The sequence below is a fragment of the Grampus griseus genome, assembly GCF_964374135.1.
Source record: "Grampus griseus genome assembly, chromosome: 2".
NCBI classification, from domain to species: Eukaryota; Metazoa; Chordata; class Mammalia; order Artiodactyla; family Delphinidae; genus Grampus; species Grampus griseus.
Window position 1 is genome coordinate 119,497,891 of NC_139018.1, and position 23,626 is coordinate 119,521,516.

At 39.5% G+C, this 23,626-nt stretch overlaps 1 protein-coding gene across 2 annotated transcripts in view; it reads right to left on the minus strand.

The window, feature by feature from the left end:
* The window catches only part of UBE2Q2 (ubiquitin conjugating enzyme E2 Q2), a 72,222-nt gene extending 55,949 nt beyond the window's left edge, over window positions 1-16,273 (minus strand). Inside the window, exons 1-3 of one of the 2 annotated variants that reach the window (XM_082647799.1) lie at window positions 15,946-16,267; window positions 5,393-5,494; window positions 971-1,075 (exon numbers count right to left, since the gene is read on the minus strand). In XM_082647799.1, the coding sequence (XP_082503925.1) occupies window positions 971-1,075; window positions 5,393-5,494; window positions 15,946-16,134 (396 nt within the window). In that variant the 5' untranslated portion in view covers window positions 16,135-16,267. Of the gene's footprint in view, window positions 1-970; window positions 1,076-5,392; window positions 5,495-15,945 lie in introns of both variants that reach the window. The other variant, XM_082647800.1, reaches the window with a different exon arrangement.
* Window positions 16,274-23,626: the final 7,353 nt, after the last annotated feature.

Consider the following 23,626-nt stretch of genomic DNA (forward strand, 5'->3'; position numbering starts at 1 on the left):
GTCTGGCTATACATATATATATATATATATATTTTTTTTTTTAAGAAGTTAGAACTCAGAAAATGTACTACCCCTTGACGTTTTTCTAAGATTTTACTTGCGTAAAATCATCTTCCTCAGGCAAAATGAGAAAAGGTAAGCCAAGAAAGAAGATATGAAATCTGGAAACAATGGATCTACTACTCCAGCAGAGGAGACAAGAAAAATTTCAATATGACAGCTTAATAGCCAGCCCAGAAAAGAACCTGCCAAGACTGGTGCAGAAGAGCCAAAGGCTCCAGAAGAGAGGGAGATCTCATAGAAAAGAGACAGAACATAACTTTTTTAACTAAGAATTATTATTATAAGGAAGACATTGCAAAACAAAAAACTGTACAGATGAAATATAAAACTCTACACTACAAAGTCCTAATGATAAGTGGTGATTATTCATATTACTAAATATAATGATGTTTTAGGAAGGGGAGGTGGGTGGGTAAGTGGGTGGTATAAAAGCTAAATCTTTGTTATTGTACAAATCAATAAATTATGCCTAAATAGGTAAATCCAGAAATCCAGAGCGCTTAGAAGTGGTGGTGAGCTAGTGGGTACTTCTGCTGCCTGGAGGAGATAACATTTGAGTTAGGACTTAAGAAGCAAAAATGGGTATAGAGAGATGGCATTCCAGGTGAAGGTAAGTGAATAAACAAAAGCAAACAACTGCAGAAGCAAGGAACAGTCATGGAAACCAGGAACATTAACAAAAAGGTGGTGGTAGAGAGGGGGCAACTGTTTGCCTGTCATAGTAAATAAGAGCAGCTCCCAAGAATGAAAAGGTTATTTTTAGTACCTAAAACAAACAAAACAATTCAACAGGAAAACAAAAACTAAGTTCTAAATAAGTTGTATAATAATGAGAAATCATCCTAGTTTTACTTGTGCTTGAGACAATTTATTTTAGCTCTTGAATACTAGAGAATTTTTACTTTACCTGACCCGTGGGTAGTGGTTGATCTAGCATCTCAACATCCAGGTGCTTAGGAAGGTTATATAATCTGCAGAGTTCACATATCAACCACTTCAACTGCTGACGAAGCTACAAAACACATTTCAGTAAATAAGCATTATGTTAAAGAGCCCTTAGAGACATGAATAACACTATAACTACTGTAACTAATCCAGTAGGAAATGAGAAAAGTTTATTACTGCTCAATTACAGCCTACAGATAAAATAACAGTCTTTAAAAAATATTTTAGGGGCTGCTAGTGTAAGAAAGTTACTATGGCTTTAGTGCAATCCCGACAACTGATACCTAGCAGAATGACATCAACAAAATGGCAGAGGAAGGGGAGCTCCAGACATTGTCTAATTTTCAGTTGTTAACTTCTTTTCTTAGTAACTTACAAGAGTACATTAATACATTAATGAGGCTACAAAAAACAGAGGCAGTGTTGCTGCACACGGTTTATAAAATTATATATTTCACAGTCATTCATTTGAAAGTAGAGGCAAATGTGGTCTAGCAAACAGAGCCTTGGAATCCAGGTGACCTTGGATACAGTATCTAACGCCCTGAGTTTTGAGTCTCCCCATCTATAAAACAAGGAAATTAAAACCTTCTCATAAGGGTAAAAATTAAATGAACTCTTCTGTGAAAACACTTGACATTTAGTAGGCTCTTAAGTGTTTGTCTAAACAAACAAACAAACAAAAACCTTACTAGGAAAACTGCAAAGAATAACTCGTTTCCATTTTTAAATCCAGATTTTTAAGCATATTACTTTAAGTAAGCAAGGTAAATTATATGCACAAACATGTTTTTCATTGTTTAAAAAATTGTTTTCAATGTATAAGTTTAGAATTATGATTTAAGAAGAATGGTCACTATCAGTAGCCATGATTGGCAGCAAGTAAGGTAACTTACTTCACTTGGTCAGGAACAGTTTCCTGGATGTCTCTAACCAAGAAAAGAGATGAAGAGAAAGGAGCAGGTTTATGAAGGACTGAGGAAAACAGACAGAATTAGAATGGGTTAAACAAAGCAAAGAACAAGCCTTTCCAAAGTGGACAATGGAGCAAGTAAAAATGAGGAAAGTTGAGCAGTAAATTAGTATAAAAAAATATCCTCAAGCTTAAAAAGCAGCAAAGCCCCACCGTGGATTTGTTATCCATCCAATAAGCTCTGTTTTGTGCTCAGTACATAACAAAGACGAGGCAGGGTGAGCTGGACACAGACCCGACACTCCAACCCCTGGTACAGGAAGAGCTACGGTAGCACTGTGGGAAAGACAGCAGCGTGGTGGAGATGCACCAAGCAGTAAGAAACAGGGCAGCACAGCTTCCAGGAATTTCAACTTCACACTCCACCCAAAAAAGTGTTTGAGGGATCGAAGGAAGTAACTAAGATCATGGGGAAGAATTTAAGAAATACTTATAGAAGGGAGATGGACAGGTCTTAGAAATTTACTAGATAGTCTGGAGTTGAGGGGGTGGGAGTCAGGAAACACTGGTATAAAAAAGAACTCTAAGATAGTTCCCAGCTTCAGACATGGGTAACAAGTTTCATTATTTCATTTTGCCCCATTCACAATCACAGAGAGAATTTTTGAGGGGAAACATGATGCGGGAGGTGGAGTACTAAGAGGTAGATGAGTTTAAATTTAGATGTAATCATTTTGAACAGCCACAGCACATCTGAGTAAGATTCCCTGGATCTGCGTGATATATAGACAGATAATGGGTTTCAAACTCAGGAGATAAATTTTATCTAGAGATACAGATTTAGGAATCACTGGAATATAGGCCATGATTTAAGTACTGGGAGTAGAAGAGATTACTCAGAGAAAGCGCAGAATGAGAAGAAAGAGGCAGACCAAGGAATAAGAGCGCAGAGGAGACCAAGGCAAGGCAATAATAAGAGATAAAAACAGGAGACAGTGATCTGATGGAAATCCTCATCAGATTATCAGTTCCCAGAGGACAGGGATATGACTTGTCTTTTATACCCACCACTTACCACAAAGCCTGGCATAGAAGCCAATTTTTTAAAAAATACTTTTCTGCGTTCTACTACTAATAGTTTCCTGTATCCACCCAGGTGGAAAAAAAGGTATGTATAATCCAGCATAGATTTATTTTTATTTATTTATTTATTTTTACTTCATATACTAAAGGAGCCAGATTATAGACAATATGCTATGCCCTGCTTTTTCACCTTAGTATGGAACATTGTATGTGCTCTTGTGGAAAGACTGGCTGCATTCTTCTTAACTTCAACATGATATTCTATCATAAAACTATACAGTAATTTTTATTTAACCAGCTCTTTATTGGTGGACAATAAGGAATATGTGTTTGTTGAATGGAGAAATGTTTCAATAAGGAAAGAATCAACAGTATCAAAATGCTGCAGAAACTTTAGGACTAAAAAAGAAGTCCTGGATTTGGCAACTAGATGTAAAAATTTTAGTACAACAAAGATGGCAGAATCCAGAATTAAATGAATTAAATGAATTAAAGGTGAGGAAATAGAGCTTATTCTTATTCAAGACTAGGTAATAAAATAACTGGCAGAGAGTATAAGAAAGAGTGAAGCGTGAGTTTTGGCTTTTTTCTTTTATGTAAATATTTATTTATGAAATTGGATCCCATTTTATATCCTATGTCAATTTACTTTATGAGCATTTTTTTGATGGATACTTTAGACATCAAAAAATAACCCCACTCATTTCTACTATTACAAAACTTACACCTTTAGATCTTTAGAGGCAACCTCCTAAGCAGTAAGGGAGCTAAGTCTATCCCTCTTTACCTGTCCTGTTGCCCCCTCCCCTGCTGGAGATGTGAACATATGTCTGTCTAGCTTTTAATTTTTTCCTCTTTCATGGCTCTCTTATTACTCTTATAATACTCTATAAACCAATGTTCTTCTGTTCTTAATTTTAAGAATAGATGTGCTTAAACCACCTCTAACTTATGGTGACAAAAATCTGAGGTAAGTCTCTAAATTCCCCAAATCATTAGTTCTCCCATTTATTATTAATAGAACAATCTATCCTTTCCTTATTGAGTATTTTGGTTCGATTTAACTCATTCTAAATTCTCAATTGCATGACTCTGTTTCTAAACTTCTAACTGCCTTTACTTGTCCAGTTCGGTGCCAGTACTCAATATTTTATTTTATTCAATATCTGGTCAGACATGTCTCTCATTTTTTTTCAACTCCATTATTGTTTTTGATTATTTACTCTTCAAAAACTTTAGAGTCACTTGTCAAGTCCCAAAAATAAATCTGTTGGGATTTTTACTGGAATTGCATTCAATTTATAAACTAACATGAAGCTATACAGATAACTGACATATTTATAATATGGAGTCTGCCCATCTAGGAACACAGTAGTCAAGTCTTTCATTTTACTCAGCAAATTTTTGTAGTTTTCTTGATACAAAACCTGCACACCTAACCTTATTCCTAGGTATTTAGAGTTGTCAATAAAATACTTGTCCACCATATTTTCTGATTATAGCTGATATTTGGGAAAACTTGATTTTTATATAATAGAACTTTTAACCAGTCATCTTAAAAATCGCTTTTTCAGCTGACACCTTTCGATTTTTTTTTTTTAAGGTAAACAATCATGTCACCTGCAAATAATAATTGGTATTTTTCTGTAAGGACTTTGTGACATCGTGGAAAAATGTAATGATAATGTTAACTTTAAAAAAGCATTTAAATTATATAAAACATAACCTCAACTATTTAAACATATGTATAAGAGTATGTGTATTTTACTAGCAAGGGAAAAAAATACCGAGAAAAAATAGCCATCATGTCAACAATGGTTGTATCAGGTAGAGAAAATAAGATTTCTATTTTCCTTTTTTTGTTTTTAATTTTATTAGTTCTCTCACAATGGTCACATAGTTTTATAATCAAAGAAACCAGGTTTCTAAAATGGAAAGTTAGATTGTTTTATATATTAGAAAATAACTTTTTATTTATATACCTTTGACTTTTACTCAGAGTTATAGACTCTTGACAGAAACAGCAATTGGTGTCATTCTGTCATTATTTCCCCCTCACATCTACCTTGATCTTTTTCCCTTTTTCTACTTCCTACCTTGGCTAGTGGTCCCAACCAAAAAGGCCTGCTTAGTTTAATGATTAGGATTCATGGAAAAGAGACCACCTAATTCCTGATCTAAATTAAGACTATACCTATGGGGAATAAAAATGAAAAACCAGGTATTAAACAGTAGAATATGAAGGACAAAAAAAAAAAGAAATCTTAAAGGAGCTAAAAACCAGGTTATCAAATAATCATTAATCAGGCTTCTATATCATATTACCTCTTAACACTTAAATTCTATATGTTCATGAGAAACAAAAAGTAGTGTGGCTTATTTTCTCACCGAATTGTTGTTCTTAGTGTCTTCTAGACGTTCCAGAACTGATGTCAGATTTGGGTCATCAGAGTCCACAAACCATATTGGTGAAGAAGATGGATAAGATTCCTGTTACAGAGACACCTACGTTAAACACATTTACACACAGGATAACCTGGATATGCAATTAAACCTCACCACTAAATGGCAAGATGACCACAAATTTAAGTAAAGCATATCATGGAAAGAAAAGTAACACATTAAAATCCATGTGTGGAGAAACAAAATTTTTAATGGATTTTTTTAAATAAAAATTATGTTTTACAGTTTAATCTTTCCTGTTCCATGTTACATAATTTATTAGTCTTAAAAAAAAAGGACTTTACCCAGTAAGCAGTATGATTTAAAACAAACAGAAGAAAATACACTTCAAAAGTTATGTTTCATCAAAAGTATGCAAGCACCAAGGAAGACAGGATTCCTTTCTCTACAAAGAAAGGTCTATCATGGCCTGGATTCACCAGCTTTAACATTTAAGGGCTTTAAAATCTGGAATCACAATAAATCCCTCAAAAAGCAAAAACAAATTAAAAGCAAAAACTAAAAAACCCCAACCTTGAAGTAGTCTACAGAGTTAAACCATACTACTTTTTGCCTTTTAATATAATAAAACTACATTTCTAAGATTTATCTAGATGAGCTCTAACTCTGAATTTTTTTAAATAAAGCAAAGGAATACATATCTAGGCACATGTTTTTAAATCCTTACAAATGTTAAAAATGATTTTTTAAATCTTCTACTCACTATACTACTTGCCTTCTGAGTAGTGTAATTACAGAAGCTACTTTGAGATTTCTCTCCAATAGAAAATTGGCCCCTATTGGCCCCTAAAAATCAATCCCATTTAATTCTGCCTTTTTCCTAATAATTTCCCATCCCTTCTTAGATTGCAAGGAAGACTCTGGCTTCTAAAGGACAAATTTCTTAAATGAGGTTAAGATTACTTCTTCAAGACAGCAAGGTGTTAGAAAGGCAGAACAGACAGTAACATAGCTGTCTTAGGGCTACATTAGCCACTATGACATTAGTCATAGTGCTCACTAGCCACTGGAGTTGGGCTCTGAGACAGGCATTCTCCTTGTACAGCTACTGTCTGCGTGCTCCAGCTCATCCAGGTCAATGATGTTATTGAACACTGTAATAGGCTGCCTCTAAAATGGTTCCAATAATCTTAACCTCCTGGTAGTCACACCCTTGTACATGTTTCCACCTAATAACAGACATTTACTCTGTTCATTTGCACTGTTTTCTATTATATATTAGGGAAAAGCCATTAGTATTAGTATTAGGTACAGTTAGATTCTGGTCATAGAGAAACAACAATTTTGCAGAAACAGTTTAAAGAAGCATTGCTTTGAGAACTCTAATCTCAATTATAATATAGTTGGAGCCACAGAAACTGATTATTTTTAAAGCATTTTACAAAATGTTCTTTAAAGAAAGAAAAACTGTATTGAAGTAGGACATCATTATATCCATTCAGTAATGGTTTATTTTTGTATTCTCATTCCTCAAACTCTTACTGTGTCCCAAACCTCTTTAAGGCTAAAAGGTAAACAGACTGTCTTCAAAATTAATCCTATTCTTAAAGAGAATTACTTATTACATTTTCTTTAAATTCTTCAGCCTAGTTTGAGAACACACCATCTAAACCATTTTTATTGTTTTAGATTTGTATTTTCTTTCGCCTTAAAAGAAAAAAAAAAGCACTAAATTCTCAGCTTCATTATGTAGATTAAACTTCTGCATAAGCAAAAGAAAATATATGAATTGTTGCTCTGGACTAAAACTCCTCAAAACCATATTATGAGAATTGCAAAAAAAGAGAAAAACATAAAAGAAATACTGAGATCAGTTACTACCTATGCCATATTTTTCTAATCCTGTACAAAAGAAGACAGGATATATACTAGGTCTAAGCAACTATGTTAACAGTTCTCAAGTGGGGCCCTTGGACTCCGAGGTCCAAACTATTTCTACAAGAATACTAAAATGTTAAGTGCCTTTTTCACATTGACATCTGTACCAATGGTGCAGACACAATGGTGGGTAAAACTAACTGCTGGTACCTTAGCACAGATAAAGGCAGTGACACCAAACTATACTTGAAGACATGGTATTCACCACCAGTCATTCAAGGTGTTTAAAAGAAAAAAAAGGCATTTCACTTATGAAAGTCTGTGATGAGGCAGTTATTTTACTAAATCTCAATCCTTATGTCTTTTTAATATTGCAAGTGATGAAATGTGAAGCACACATGAGCACTCCTACAGAACACATGAGAAAAAGCACTTGTATGACAATTGAGAGCTGAACTAACCACTTTCACAGGACACAATTTTCACTTGAAAGAATGACTGACAAACAATGGTTATTCCAACTTGGATTTTTGATAGATGTTTTCTCCAAAAAGAATGAAGAGAGCCTATCATTTCAAGGAAAACACAGGACAGTATTTATTGCCAATGATAAAATTCAAGCTTTCAAGCAAAAATTAGAATTTTGCAAAACCTGTATCTACCACTGTGAGCCTGACAGCTTCCTAACAGTATTCTGATGAGGTTGATGGTGATATTAATGAATATAATGTTTCCATGTCACCTAACAAAATGTATCAACATTTAGAAGACTTCAGTGAACCCATATTTTCCAAATGACCAATGCATGATGTCGTAATATCATGGGTAAAAGATCCATTCAAAGTTCAAGAAAAAAACAAGTTTGGGTAGAGTATCCAAAATGAATATCTACAACTATCTAAAACAGCTGTTACAATATTCCTTTTTCCAACCAAGTATCGGTGTGAGGCTGGATTTTCTTCCTATTACTTCAACCAGAGCAACATATCACCACAGATTGAATGCAGAAGCAAATGATAGACCAGACATCAAAGAGATTCACCTCAAAAAATGTAAAATTGTGGGGCTTCCCTGGTGTCGCAGTGGTTGAGAGTCCACCTGCCAATGCAGGGGACACGGGTTCGTGCCCCAGTCCAGGAAGATCCCACATGCCACTGAGCAGCTGGGCCCGTGAGCCATGGCCGCTGAGCCTGTGCGTCCGGAGCCTGTGCTCCGCAAGAGGAGAGGCCACAACAGTGAGAGGCCCGCGTATTGCAAAAAAAAAAAAAAAAGTAAAATTGTGCCACTATTCTCATTAAAACTTTTTGGTTTAGAGCATAAGGTCATTTTCCACAAAAACATTTATATTAACATGTAATGAGTTTACCTTAATGAATATTTTAAATATTTGTTTTAATTTCTAATGATAAATATTGACAACCTACATAAACAAAAGCTCCTTGGGACCTCAATATATTTTTAATAGTGTAAAAGAGTCTTGACTCCAAAAAACCTTGATAACTGCTGCCTGCCCCCTATCTCCCAACCTTTTTTCCCCTCACTCTCAGAATTTCTTCCTTGGAAGAAACATCCTTTTATCATTCTATATTAATGTGGTTCTACTGAGGTTAGTTTTCCTATCTCCTTCCCATCTTCCTACCTGCCTCCCTTGACCCAAAACCTGATCACAGGTCTCTACCAGCCTATTCTACTCCCAGTGGTTAGCTGTCAGATGAGCTAAACCAGGCAAATCTGGGTCTTCTCTGGAACTAGAGCCGTCTTTCTTGGAGATCCAGCATCACAAGGACAATGTTGGCCAACCGGGGTAGCCAGCATATATCTTGCCAAAATAGAGAGGGTTAAAAGAAACCAAACTGTTTTCTAAAGGGTCATAGATATTTATACTATACTTTGTGCCATGACTGTGAGAATGCCCCTTTCACTTCACACCTGCTAACGTTTTTACCAATCTAATAAAAGCTGCTACCTGGAAGAAAAAAAAAAGTTCCTATACAATATAATTTGTTACAACATCTCCAAAAACCAATTCATCAACAAGAACAGAAAGCTATCACTTCTAGGAAAATTTCAAAGGATATTACCTATATGCACAAGGATTTAGCTCTAGCTATTAATGCTCAAAGCATTACTTAAAATAGAAGAAAACAGAAACCACTGATAGTAGCAGACACGACTGACTCAATGCTGTAGTCATGTAACAGAACAGCACATGATAATTGAAGACATTGGAGGAAAAAGTTTATGACAAGGTCTACAACATTACTGAGTGAAAAATCAGATAACAAAATAACCTGATTTTTTTTTAAAAGGGAGAGGGAATCTACATAAACATAAGAGAAAAAAGATGACCAGATGACAAGATATGTACCATAATTTTGACAGTGGTGTCTTCTGAGTGGTAGAATTACAGGTGATTTTTTTTTTCTAGTTTTGCTTATCTGGTTTTTAGACTTCTTAAATGTCTTATTTTCCACATTATAAAATATCCACTACCACCACCTCTGGAAACGTAATCTTCAGCACAAATTTCACATCATGGTCAAGGCTTGTTCAGTGTAATATTTAGAAGACAATCTACATACTTTGAAAGGCATCCAAAATTATCACCAATATTTAAAACTAAGCATTAATGCTTTCAACCTCTCATATACCTCAAGCTTTTAAATTTTTACAAGGTTAACAACTAAGCTTTGTATCTATCTTGAAAAGATAGTTTCCTTACTATTTCTCTTTAAAATGACCCATGATATACAATTTTTAAACAACAGATGGTGCTCTAAAATCCCAGTGTAAGTTCAAGCAGCTTTCCTTACATTAAATGTTAAAGTGCTTCTAACACCTCTCCTCGCCAGTTATGAAAATTTTAGACAATTATCTAAGCATCTAATTACTCAGGGACCCTGTTTTTCCTCAATTCTACTATTAGTTTTATAGTGATTTTAAGGCTTGAAGGATGAAGTCGTCTGTGACCACCACCATAAAGGTTACCATAAGTGGACAAATTTCAAAGAAATTCACCACCACGGCCACTGCCACCATAAAATGTTGTGTTGTCCTAATCTAAGGCAACATAACTCAAGGTTAATCAAACCAACCTCTTCGCTTGTCACTGCCTAAGGAGTTTGTCTTGTTCAGAAATAGCTTTACCTATTTTTCCACATAAATCCACTAAGAGACCGATGTGTGGCTCTATATCAAGCACCAGCCAGCAAAACTGCCCGCCAGAATGCTCAGTTTCTGGCATTTTTCCAAATGACATGAAATCCTTGGAGATGGCTGTATCCTAACTTTTTTTGAAAATTGATATACATACTTCTTGTTGAAGGTTCAAAGGTATAACAGTTTTAATTCTTCTGGAGAACAGCTATGGGACACTATTTTCACACTTTGCCGTTCAATAAATGTGGGATGGAGAATGAAATAAACTGACAGAATTACCATATGGTAGCTTAATAAAATTCTAAATGACCTGACAACATAAAAAAGCTACCCAAAAAAAAGAAGAAAGAAAAAGAGATTGCTCCCTGATAATTATTTTACAAGTAAATAACATACAACTAAATATCTAACATGACCAGAGCCCAGAGAAGCAGAGTAAAAACACTAACATTTGGTAAAAGAAAAATGCATATATACCCCTGTGATCTGAAAAAAATTCCTAAGTGCTTGTTTGAATAGCAAATTACAGCTAATCATAACATCATTCTAAAGGCACTGAGGCAGAGAAAACAAAAGTGCTGAAGAGAATTCAAACCACCTAATCTGCAGAAACCAATGGTTTCCTTGGTTCTGAGTCCGCTTTGTCTCTCAGAATGATCTTTCAGAAGAGAACACAGAACACTATTACAATGGCCTTGGAAAAAAGGACCTCTGCTTCACCACTCTGGCTCTCCAGTAATGCTTTATTTGGCAGGGACTATTTAAATTCAATTCCCCACTAAATTCAATTCCCCACCCCTCAACTAGCTGACATTTATCTAATACTATCCTTTTCCAGGCCTAAGGAAGTTTAACAACAACAACGAAAAAAAACAAGTTACTAAAGGATACACCATTCACAAAATGGAAATCTAAGTCTCCCCTCTTCATGTATCTGTTCCTTTCAAGGAAGGGCATAAAAATGGGGATGAGGGAAGAGAGATACCAACTAGGAATTTGACTCTATATTATAAATTGGTCAAATGAATGGAAACAATGATTCCTCTGGACTGAAAGTACCACTGAGGTGCTTAACATGACAGCTGTGATACTTCCAAAAGATTCTCCAGGAGTTCAATTTGGAAAAGTAATCTGTCCCAGGAGAGTAGACCAAAGAAAAGGTCTTGGGCTCTTTAGTCAAGTTTTGTTATTTTCCTTTGTATAACCTCCTCTGGGCTACTTTTTATCAATGTAAAGACTAGAAACAAGAAAAATTAAGAAATTAACAGCACTGGTTTATTTCCCATGAAAAGCTATTAAAAAGCATTTTCAAAAGTGTTATTCAGCTGCTAATGACACCATCACTTTTATATTTGCAGAGATCATTATCAATGTTAAAGAGCTTTCCTACATATGCTCTCATGTGGGGCAAAAAGTATTATCTATTTCATAGAAAAATACAGTGAAAGTAGTAATTTGCTTAAGGTCCCAAAGACTAAAGACTAAATTTTTTTCTGTCTCCTAAACTCTCAGCTCTAACATTTTTAATTTAGTATCTTGCTGTTAGGGTTGGGAGGGGGGTAACCTTTTTGGCAATGATGAATAGAAATTTAATTAAAAAAATGTTCCACCACAAATAGCCTGGCAAATAGCCACTCAGGCAGAAAGAGTAATGATTTATGCTACACAAATAATAAAGTACTATGAGGTTTTATTTGTTTACCAGCTAATTTACTTCCTGGGGGGGATTTCTCACTCTAAAACAGCAATTCCCTACCAAGAGTTCCCAAATGCCAAGAAGTCCATAAAAGGAGTAATGGAGTTGCCAAGGTATGCTAAATATTTCAAAAGGACTAAAACAAAGTCCTACACTAGCTCCCAATAAGGCTGCACAAGTTATTAAAACGAGCTGCTTTGATTTTAGGTGTGATCATAACTGGATGTTAGCACTGACTGGCAATTAGATCTATTTACTGAAAATGGAAAGACAATACTTCTAAGTTTGCATGACAAACTTTCATATCATGAGTTCACAGAAAACAAGTTTTTTAAAAAAGACTCCTTGAAGTTGAAAATAGCACTCTTTCCCTTTCATACTTAAGATTAGGACAAATTTATAAAACAGGAAAAAAAATTAGCTTCATTCCCTTGGCCTAAAGAGTAACACATCTATGCCTTGTTTTTTTTTTTGATTTGTTTTTTGTTTTGTTTTGTTTACTTCTTAAAACGCTTTCATGTTAAGTCAAATTGCAGATTTCCTATCGAACCCTAAGTGGCCTTTTAAATATTTATGCACTACCCATGACACTTTCTTGATGTTTTCTCTGCCATTTTGACCAACTCTTGGCAGTTAACTTACATGGTAGTTAAGATTTTTGTTCCAACAGAATATAGCTAAAATGGTGGCCATATCATCAATAGTACAAATATTTACTGAGCATTTAGTGAGAGGAAGATGAAAAATATAACTACAGAATATTCCCCCCCTGCCACCATAAAAAAGACTTTTAAAAACTACACAACTAAAAAAAAACAAAAAACAAAAAACTCCCCAAGTATTATAATATTAAGAAAACATAACCAAAGCAATAAACAGTTAAGGACTATAGAAGACAGGAAAGGAAATAGATATCAGCATAAATAGCTTATGACTAGGAGAGCCTTGGGGATGGTCAGACATGTCAAGACAGATTGGGGTAGGGTAAGGGGCACATTCCACATGGGAAAAAATGCTGATGCAGAAGCCTGAAAGAAAAAGGGGGCACAATATCTTTAGAGGACTACTCAGAAATTGACATGCAGGTGTATAAGGAAACAACTAGTGAGGTACCATTCACTCAAACATTACAGAAACTGCCTAAGGATGCTTCTTGATAAGCATGGAGAAGACAGGGCCTGGCATGTAGAAGAGCTCAATAAATATATGGGAATAAGAGGAAATAAGAGGAAAAGTTTTTTAAAAGATAGATCAAAATTATCATTATTTTTTAAGAGCTAAAACTTTTTAGAGAATAGCAAATCAAACACAGTAGACAGGTCCTGACATATGAAATCCAGCCCCATTTTTTCCTTGCTCCTTCCCCTCTAAGAAAATGGCATCAGCAAGAGCAAACCATGGTGATTTTATCTAAACACTCAGCCATGCTTAAAGAGTCTTTATCTTTTAGAGATACACACCGAAATATTTACAGATGAAGTGATATGTCTGGAATCTGCTTCAAAATAATCCGAGGTGGGGTATAGATGAAATAAGATTGGCCAAAAGTTTATCACTGTTGAGGCTGGGTACGTGGAGGTTCTCCACACTATTCAACTTTTTATATGTTTGATGTTTCTCCATAATAATGTTAACACACATTCATATACACTGAGCATCTACCATGATAATTATGTTCTGATAATGTGTCATAATTCACTAACATCTCAATTTGAATAGTTTGTGTTAGTGGTACCATTATACTGGTCCCCACCAGAGCCTCCTTTTGCCAGGTGCCTCTAATTCACTTCTTGTTCCACTTCCTAATCCAGGTCATCACTCAGTATCTTTCTGTGCAGCTGACTCCATCAGCCTCCAATATGGCTCTCAATAGGGCACTGCTGGCATTTGCAGTGGGATAATTCTCTGTCGTGGCAGACTGCCTGAACATTACAAGACATCTGGCATCCCTGTACCCCTGCCACTAAATGCCAGCACAGCACAGCAACACCACCATCCCACCCCCACTGGGATTACCAAAACCACACACTTTTCCTAATGCCACCCACTGTACAGAACCACTCCTAGTCCTGGATGGCAAAAACATCTTCCCATTTACCTAACTCAGCAGCTCGCCCACAAGCCTACAAGTTCACTCTATCATTGAAATCAGCCCTACTTTTTCCTGGCCATACCTGAACCTGTACCAGAATAATCATCATTCAGACTAGCCAGTCTCTTTATTATCACCTACTTCATGCTCACTACTACTTCCTGTTTTCCATTCTTGGAAAATCTTCACCTTCACCAGCCTATATCCTGGGCTTCTCAAGTCTCATTATAACTTCTCTACTCCTAGTCAATCCACATTTTCTCAAGCTTTGCTGTCTTTTTCAGATGGAGTTTCCTCTGCCTGAAATGCCCTTTCCTTCCCTTCCAAAATTCTACTCACCTGTGAAAGCCCAACTCCACAATCAGCCTCTCCTCAAGGCTTTCTCTGAAGCGACACCACCACCACCAAAGTCCAAGTTAATTGCTCTCTTTGGCTTTCATGATGATACCATAGAACCTGGTCACACTTTGTTGTGTAAAACTCTTCCCCCAAGAAGACTAAGTTCTGAAAGCAGGGACTGCGCTACCCAGTTGTGCAAAACCAGCGCCTAGAAAAGAACACCTGAGTACAGCTCTTTACTGAACTTTTTTTTTCTGAAATATACACCTGCTCCCCAGTACTCTGAAAACTACTTTAATGTTAATTATCATAACTTCAAGGCTTTTACAGACTCCGGAGCGCCAGGTACGCTGCAGGGTAGGCACTTAAGTACCTACTAACTTAACAAAAGGGAGTTTAATGACGCCAGACTCGGTTTTAGCCATATTTACAGAGGAACGTGAAACCTTAACTCCTGTTATAAGAGGCATATTCCGCAGTTTGGACCAATACCCTAAGTCAATTTCACAACGAACAGCCTCATCATACACTTTTATGAAGAAACTTATTTAACTTTTTTTTTTTTTTACGCGTTTCTGACGAGCTTTCAGATGAAGTTAAAGAGTGAGCTTTAACGGGTCTTCTCGGCTTTGGGACATAAAACAATCCTACTGGGCAGCAGACTTGGGCACGTATCGCCTTTCGCCAGCTCCTAATCTGAACGTCTTACCCACAGGAGGGGCTGCACAAACATACTCCCAGAACACCTGCCGCATCCAAGGTCCAATGCGCCTTCGGAAACGCGTTAGCGCGGAGCCAGGCCAGCAGGAAGGGGATAATTCAAACAGTGCCAGAGGCTGCATTCTAAACTTTTTTTCCTCAAATGCGTCAGTTTTCAATGTTAGCTTTTCCTTAAGCACAAACTTAAAATATAATTGGGGGAATACGCGGAACCAGGGAAATCTGACTCGAGAAGGACGCGCTCAAACTTGAGGGCCCTTCGCCTGCCCCGCCGGGGCTCAAACAACAGCCGACCCGCCGCACCGCGGCCCCGGAGGCAGGCCCCTGGCTGTAGGCGGCCATGGCGACCCAGCGAGGGCTCGGCCGGCAGCGGTCTCCCACCTCAGGGCGCGGCGACGGGGGCCGAGAGGGACCAGGAGTCCCAAACCCAGGCCGGTGAGAAGAGCCGGAGAAACGAGCAGACCGCCTCCTCCCACCCAAGCCGCGCGCAGTCCCGGCGGGGCTGGGCCGGGCCCTTCTCCGGGGAAAGGGGCGGGCCCGCCCCTCCCGGGGGTCCGAGGGGCCTCTCCGGGGCAGGCTCCCCTTTGTCCAGGGACTCTGGGCGCCCCTTTCCTCCCCGGCCCGGCCCTACAGGGCTGCGGCCGGGCGCCTCACCGTGATATTGCAGTGGAGTGTGAGCGGCGGCGGCGGGGAGTGAGGGCTGCCCGGCGGCGCCGGTGGCGGCACCAGGAACTGGCAATGCAGCTCGTCCAGCTTCCAACTGACGATGCGGAATCTCTCGTGGTTCTTGTCGAAGATGGACGCCAGGAACTTCAGCTCGGCCTTGAGCCCTGACACGGACATCTTCCCCTCATCTCCGGCGGGAGGGGTGCGGAAGGGGAGCCGGGCCCGGAGCCGCCGTCACGGCCGCGACCGCCCCGCGGGGCCGGCCCGGGCCGCGCTCTCGCGGCTCCGCCTCTCCCCGCCGCCCCGGCCCGCGTCGGTCGGGGCTGGAAAATGGCGAGGGGCTGTGTGGCGGCCTGGGCGGCTGCTCCCTTTGTAACTGACTCCACCGGCAGGAGGCGGCTGCCCCGCGGCTTAAAAGGGCAACAGCGACACCACCCCCGCTACCGCCTTGGGAAAGGGCTGCCCCCACTACCGCCTGGGAAACGGCTGCCCCCACCCCGCCCCCATCCCTCCCCGCCCCGGCGCGTGCACGCGGCTAGCGCGCGCGCCCGCCAGGCCGCCCCCTCCTCGCCGTGACCCAGCCCCCTTCCGCCCGGCCCAACTGCTCTGCTCGCGCCCGCGGACGCCAGGCTCAGGCCAGCTGGCGCCCCGGCCTCTGATCACCAGGAACCTGAGACCCCCGCGCTCCCCTGTTCCCCAGCTCTGGAGCAGACACGTGCGCGGCCTACTGCGCCGGCCACGTCGGCGGGGCAGCGGACGCGCGCCGGCCCCTGGGGGCGGTGCTCCGCGAGGCTACGAGCGGGCCACCCACTCACCTGACCCAGCCCCGGGCCCTCCCTGGTGGGAGACTGCAGGCTGTGAGGAGCATTCGGGACCCGTATCGGCCCACCTAGCTTCATCTCCGCTATTCTCATCCTAGTCACCTAGCCACCACTTTAGCCTGAGTTCCTGCCAGGACCTTCTCGCCGGACTCTGCTCACTCCTTTGCTCTCAATCCTTTTACCAAAAAATGATAATTTGGTCTCTGCCGGCTGCTCCCTCCCACCTCTCGCAATTTCATCCTTCCCCTTACCCACTACCTCTGTTCACTCTGGCATTCATTTTCTCTCCCTCTTTCCAGCCTTGAGCTTTTGTCATTGCCCAAGCTTAAGATAACTCTCTCCACCTCCCATGGAGGCAGGGCTGGCCTATTTTCAGTAAAGTCTTAGTTCAAATGTCATCTCAGAAAGGGCCTCCCTGACCACCTAATCTAAAACAGCCACCTGGGCATGGACATATATACACTACCAAATGTAAAATAGATAGCTAGTGGGAAGAAGCCACATAGCACAGGGAGATCAGCTTGGTGCTCTGTGACCACCTAGGGGGGTGGGGATAGGGAGGGTGGGAGGAAGAGGCAAGAGGGAGGAGATATGGGCATATATGTATATGTATAGCTGATTCACTTTGTTATAAAGCAGAAACTAACACACCACTGTAAAGCAATTATACTCCAATAAAGATGTTTAAAAAATAAATAAAATAGCCACCTAGTCACCCTGTATCACATCATCCTATGTTAATTTCTTTCTCATCACCTGTCACTATCTGATATTTTTCCTGTTTATTTATTGTTTCTGCCCAACATGAATGTCTTATGCAGAGCCATAGTCCCAGAACCTAGAACAAGGCCTTTTATGTAATAGACACCCAATGTTATGAATGTATGCTCCTATCTGGAATCCACAGCACTTAACACAATCCCTGGCATATTCTAGATGCCCCCAAAATGGATGGAGGACTGCGTGGCAGTCCAAAGGAATATAACATAATTGGGCAGGTAATTAATAGTGTGTTTAGTGGTATGTCCTAAGGGCAGGACCAGTTTCATGGGTGTGCAACCTGTAGTTGCATAGGGGTCCTGGCTTAGAAGGGCCTTGTGCTTGGTTTAATGCTCTGCTAATAATTTTCCAACAAGGGGCTCTGCATTTTCCTTTTGCACTGGTCTTGACTGGAGGTACCTAGCCTTCTCTGGTTCCTAAATGTATCCTACTTCATGATCTACAAATGGTCCCTTGTCTACTGGTCCTTTAGATAACAAAATTCAGAACAACACTGGGAGGTAGTAAGTCCACTGAATGGGGAACATTTTAAAAGTTTTTATTTTCATTTACTTCTGAGATATCGTATCATGTTATATTGCCTTTCAAGGGGTCACAGACCCCTCTGAGAATCTAATAAAAGCTATGATCCATCTTCCCAGGAAAATACCTCTGCAGGTAAAGTGTTATATTTGTGGGGATTCCTGACCCTGGCACTAGAGGTACCACTATGAACTGGGACTGGGAGAAGAAGGGGTTCCAGTCCTGAGCTCTGAGCCAGAAATAACTAGGATACTGTATTGGCATTATTGCTGGGTTAAGCACAAGTATGGCTTGCTGCTTTTTTTTCCTTCAGTCCCCAGTACTCTTGAGACCCTAACAGGCATGGCAGTCACAGACAAGGACTTGAGAAAAAGAGAACAAATTGTTCAGAACTTGGTATGACTTTGAGAAGTAAAATTCCCTGAATAAGTTATTTAATCTATCTAAACTTTATTTTGTTATCTCTAAATTGCTATGAGAAAATAGAGCTTTATAAATTGCAAACACTTTTACTAGTTATATCTCAGAAATATATATATATTAATTTCACAATCCCATTTTTTGAGTATCTGCTGTGTTCCAAGCCCTAAGAGAGCTAGAAATGTAAATAGATACAGTCCCTGAATTCAGGAAGCTTAAAATCTAGCATCAGAAACAAAACATTGTTTCCTGGTGCAAATAACAGAAAAATGTGACTTAAAGTGGCTTGGACAATAAGGAAATATATTACTTCACATAATAGGAAGTCCAGAATCAGGGCAGGCACTAGGATTGGTTGATTAAAGCTTTGATAATATCAAGAGCGCAGACTCTCTATTTCCTTTGTCAGGATGAGAGCAAGGTGGCTGGAGCTGTTCTTGCAGGTCACATCCAGAAATAACAATATCCAGAATCGGAAAGGACTGTTTCTTCCATGTCTCCTTCCAAGACATGGGGATTTTCCAAGAATATACCCAGCTGACTTCTCTTCTGTGTCGTTGGCCAGAAATGTGTCACAAGCCTACCCCTAAACCAATCACAGGTAAATGGATGGGATCATTCATTGGACTTCCAGTCATCTGGGGTGGAATGGATATTGGGGAGTCAACCATAATGTCTACTACAGACTCATAAATAAAGACAACATCAGATCACATTTGATAAGAGGTTCAAACTACTGAACTATGACATATCAGAGGAGGACGAAATTAATTCCAGAAATTATTTGCATTAAAGTATGGCCATGTTCAGAGAACATCCAAGAGCCCAGCTGATTATATAGTACAGCAAGGTGCCAAAAAGAAGATATAGTTGAGATTTTATTTGAGCCTGGATTTTGGAACCCTGAAATACCTGGGACTCCTACAGTTTCATTTGGTGAGAGTCACCACTTTTAAGAAGATTAATCTGGCATTTGTGCACAAAATAGATTACAATGGGTTTAAAACTGTCAAGTAGCCAACGAAGAAGAGGCAGGAAACCCAGATTCTAGATCTGGCGTGCCATTAATTTCATGGGGCAAGTCACATCCAACTCAGACATTCTCCAGCTCCAAGCAATAGAGTCTTTGGGATTGGTCCAAGTCAATAGTGAGAAACACTGAAATAGAAATGGCAGTGGGCATGGAAAGACTACACTGATTCTAGGGATATTTCTAGAGTAGGACTGCTAGATCTTAGAGCTGATTCAGGGATAGAGGAAGGGAGAGAAGTGTTGCTTTGTTTAAAGTAACAATTTGAAATTTCTACGGCAGGTGGCTGGGAAGGAGTGATAGTATTGACACAGCCAGACAAAGATGAATTTGAGGTGCTGATGGGACCTCACACAGAGAATTGTATTATAGGTCTGGAGTTTATAAGGGAAGTCAGAGCAAGGGACATATACTTGTGGATCAGCCAAACGGGATGATAGTCAAAGTCGAAAGTCAGAGGATGACCCGTGTGTCAAATTATTTGTGGAAAGGGCAAGAAAGATCAGGACCAAGAGAAAGCCATGGGCTTTAGGGATTAGGAGGTCAATGGTGTTTTAGAGAAAACAATAGAATGATGGGCATGGGGAGGAAGTGGAGACAGTGTATGTAGACTACTACCTTGAAAGGTTTCAGAGTGATGAGAAAGAAAAATGAACAGTCATGTAGTAGCATAGCAAAGGGAAGCTTTGGGGTTTTGTATTGTTTTTATTATAGTATGGACAGAGGTGGATATACTATGTCACTTAAGATTTAGGGCCCCTTACACAGGCAAAGGCCCCCTTCTGTATAAATATTAGCTTTTGGTTTTAAGTGGGTATTTGTAATTTTGTATTCTTTTTCTTGAAGAGAGCTCTCCAGATTGAATAAGCTTCAGGCCCTACAAAACCTGGATCTGCCCCTAAGGAGAGAGCCATTTACAGGCAATGAAAACTGAAGACACAAGAGGGGAGATAAGGCATAGAACTAGGTTCTGGAAGAGAAGGGAAAGGATGGGATAAGGAGCTACACATAGAGAGGAATTCCCCCTCCAAGGAGGATGGGGGTGGGGGAGAGAACTGGGGAACACACAAAGAAATGTTGAGTTAGAGTGGAGGGTTGTTGAGAGACCTCATGCTGAATAAATGACCTTGAATATAGCAAGGCACATTCAGGGATGGGCAAGACAGATAAATACAGAAGCCAGAGGACAACGGAGCGCTGACAAAAATGGGTTGAAAACTCTGACCATGGAGTCCCACCTGGATGCACATGAAGGACCATGAGAAGAAGCTGGGCCTGAGAGTCTGGAAGTCTCCAGGGAGACAGAGCAAGTTCAGTATGAAAGAAGAGTGGGAGAAATCACAACGTGTACAAAATTGCAAACTTCAAGAACTTGAATGCGGAATAATTCCCAGTGACAGCATATTCTATGCATATTCCATGCTACTCTGTTTCAACATATCCCGTAGGAATACTCTCAAATGCCTTTTTCCTTTTTCAAGCCTTCCCTAGTCCTCTAAAATGAATTTAATCTCTCCTTTTCTCCAATTTCCCAGTACCTTGCCTGTTCCGGCACTTATTTCATCGGTTTTGCCTTGGTTATGACTTGCTGGTTTTAGGTTTGTCTCCTCTACTAGATTATAAACTTCTTGTCTTAATCGTCTTCATATCTGTAGCACTTAGCCCAATCCTTGGGACATAGAAAGCACCCAATGAGTGATCACAGAGTGAACATAGCCTACTGGAAGTGAAAGCCATGTAACGTCTTCAATTAAAGAGACTGCAAGTAAATTGTGAGAGAAGTGATCTAGTTTCAGTGAAATCTCAGGGAAGCTGCGAGGACCTCTCTCCCTCTCTCCCTGTCCGAAGAGCGCACACATCATTATGTGGCCGCATATGCCCAAACCACAGTATGCCCAAACCACAGGGCTCCTCACGAGGCACAGGAAACAGGGCCCATCCCTGTTGAAATGAACAAGTGACTCATTATTCTGTTGCAGCCAACTCAGCCAGAAACTGTTCTAAGCTGAAATTTTCACAAGTTTGGGCTCTGGCTTATAATAAAACTCCTATCTTTGATTTTACTTTTAGTTATCGATGCCCACCTCTTGCCTGTATTGTAAGGGGCTTTCACCAAGGTGCAAACACGCTGAAATTGTGTGAATTTGAAGTAGATATGCATATGAATATTATTCTGGGGAGAAAGTCGAAAGCACCACTATCCTGTAGAACTTTCTGTAGTGATGGAAGTGTTCTGTATTTGCACTGTCCGCTAGCCATATATGGCCATTGGGCACTTGAAAAGTGATTAATGTGACTGAAGAACTGAAAGTTACTTTTATTTAATTGTAATTAATTTAAATTTAAATAGCCACACATGGCTAGTGGCTACCATATTGGACAGCACAGCGCTAGGTTATTCTATAATACCGCATATTAGCTCAGTCCAGCACTTTTTAAAACATGTCTGTCCTTCCTTACTCCTTGAAAGCAGCGACCATCTGTTGCTAATTACCATATCTTCAGTGCCTGACAGACTCAGTGTTTAATAAATGTTAAATGAAGACCAAATTTCACATTTTCTCTGAACTTAGTTTTCTTATTTCTAACATAAAGACAGTGTGCACTAAAATTTCTTCTAACTCAAAAAACAAAAACAAAAAACCCTAAGACTCTAGTAAGCAAATATTCACTCATTCAACAAGTATCTATTGAAGTAGCCAAGTTACTCCATCATTGTAGCAACCTGAGGAAACTATCATCATACTCCCAAACAACTGAATTTCAGAAAAGGGAAGTAATTTGCCCAAGATCATGCAGCAAGTAACTGACCAAGTCAGAATTTGAACCCAGGTCGGTCTAGCCGTTTCCACGATAATCCTGCTTCTATATAAATTATAAATAAAAATGTAAATTTAGATAAATATGAAATAGCAAATAACTTAGCATTGAGAACGCAGGGCAGCACAGAAACTTCACTGGAGTCAGATATAGATCGTCCTGTTAGGAAGATAACAGGTTCTACAGACAGATTCTTGATTGCTGAGTGAGGGCTGCCAGCTCCTTCAGGAAGACCACCTGGTCTATTGAGTAGGGGCACATGCTCCTCCAGAGAGGCTACTTAATACAATGGGAGGAACTCCCGACCCCTGATGCTGACGAAAGGGGACAGGAGGGAAATCAGCCTGAGGTTCATTACAGTAAATCCCTAGAAACCTTTCAGAGCATTATCTCCCCTCCGTTATCAGCATATGAAAGATTCAAATAAAAAGATTCCCTCCTTATCCCATCCACTTGGGAATTCTGTCACATTCTTACAAAATGTTCTTTTGGAATGTTTAAGGCTAATGAGCATCTTTCTAGAGCTAGGCATAATATACCTTCGACCCAGTAATTTTTCAAATGTAAGCATTTATCCTGAAGAGCTACTTGAGCACGTACGTCAAGATTTAGTTACCAAAGGGAATGTTACTAAACGCATCAAACATTTATGAGCCAATTGGAGAAATCTGAACATTAAATATTTGCTGATATTATGGAATTATTGTTTAATTTTTTTGGTGTGGCAATAGTATTGTTATTGCTATTTTATTTTTCAAATGAGAGTTATCTTTTGGAGCTACTTATTGATGAAATAAAAAAATTTTCATTAAAATATTTATCCCAGCTCTTTTTATAATAGTAAAATATAAGGAGGAACCCAGTGCTTAGAATTGGATGTACCAATGTAAGTTTTTGTCTGTCCTCACAATGGAATAACGTGCAGCCATTAAAATCAAGTTGTGTCTATATATCTGGAAGGATATACCAAAATGTTAACAGTGGTCAATTCTCTTGAAAAGTGGCACATAGGCAACTATAGCTCATTCCCCTCCAGGGAACTCTGAGAACATTACAGAATATGCCTCAAAGTTATCCCGACCATGAGGGAAGACGCTGGTGTATTCATTCACCAACTCCCCGTTCGTTATTGGTCATGGGCTGAGTACACTGTGCATGACAGAACGTGCCCCCCATGATAGAAGGTTGCATATGATCACAGATTTCTTTTTTTTTTAGTTATTTCTGAGATATACATTTTAAAGTAATAACTAGAATTACGACTTATGACATTATA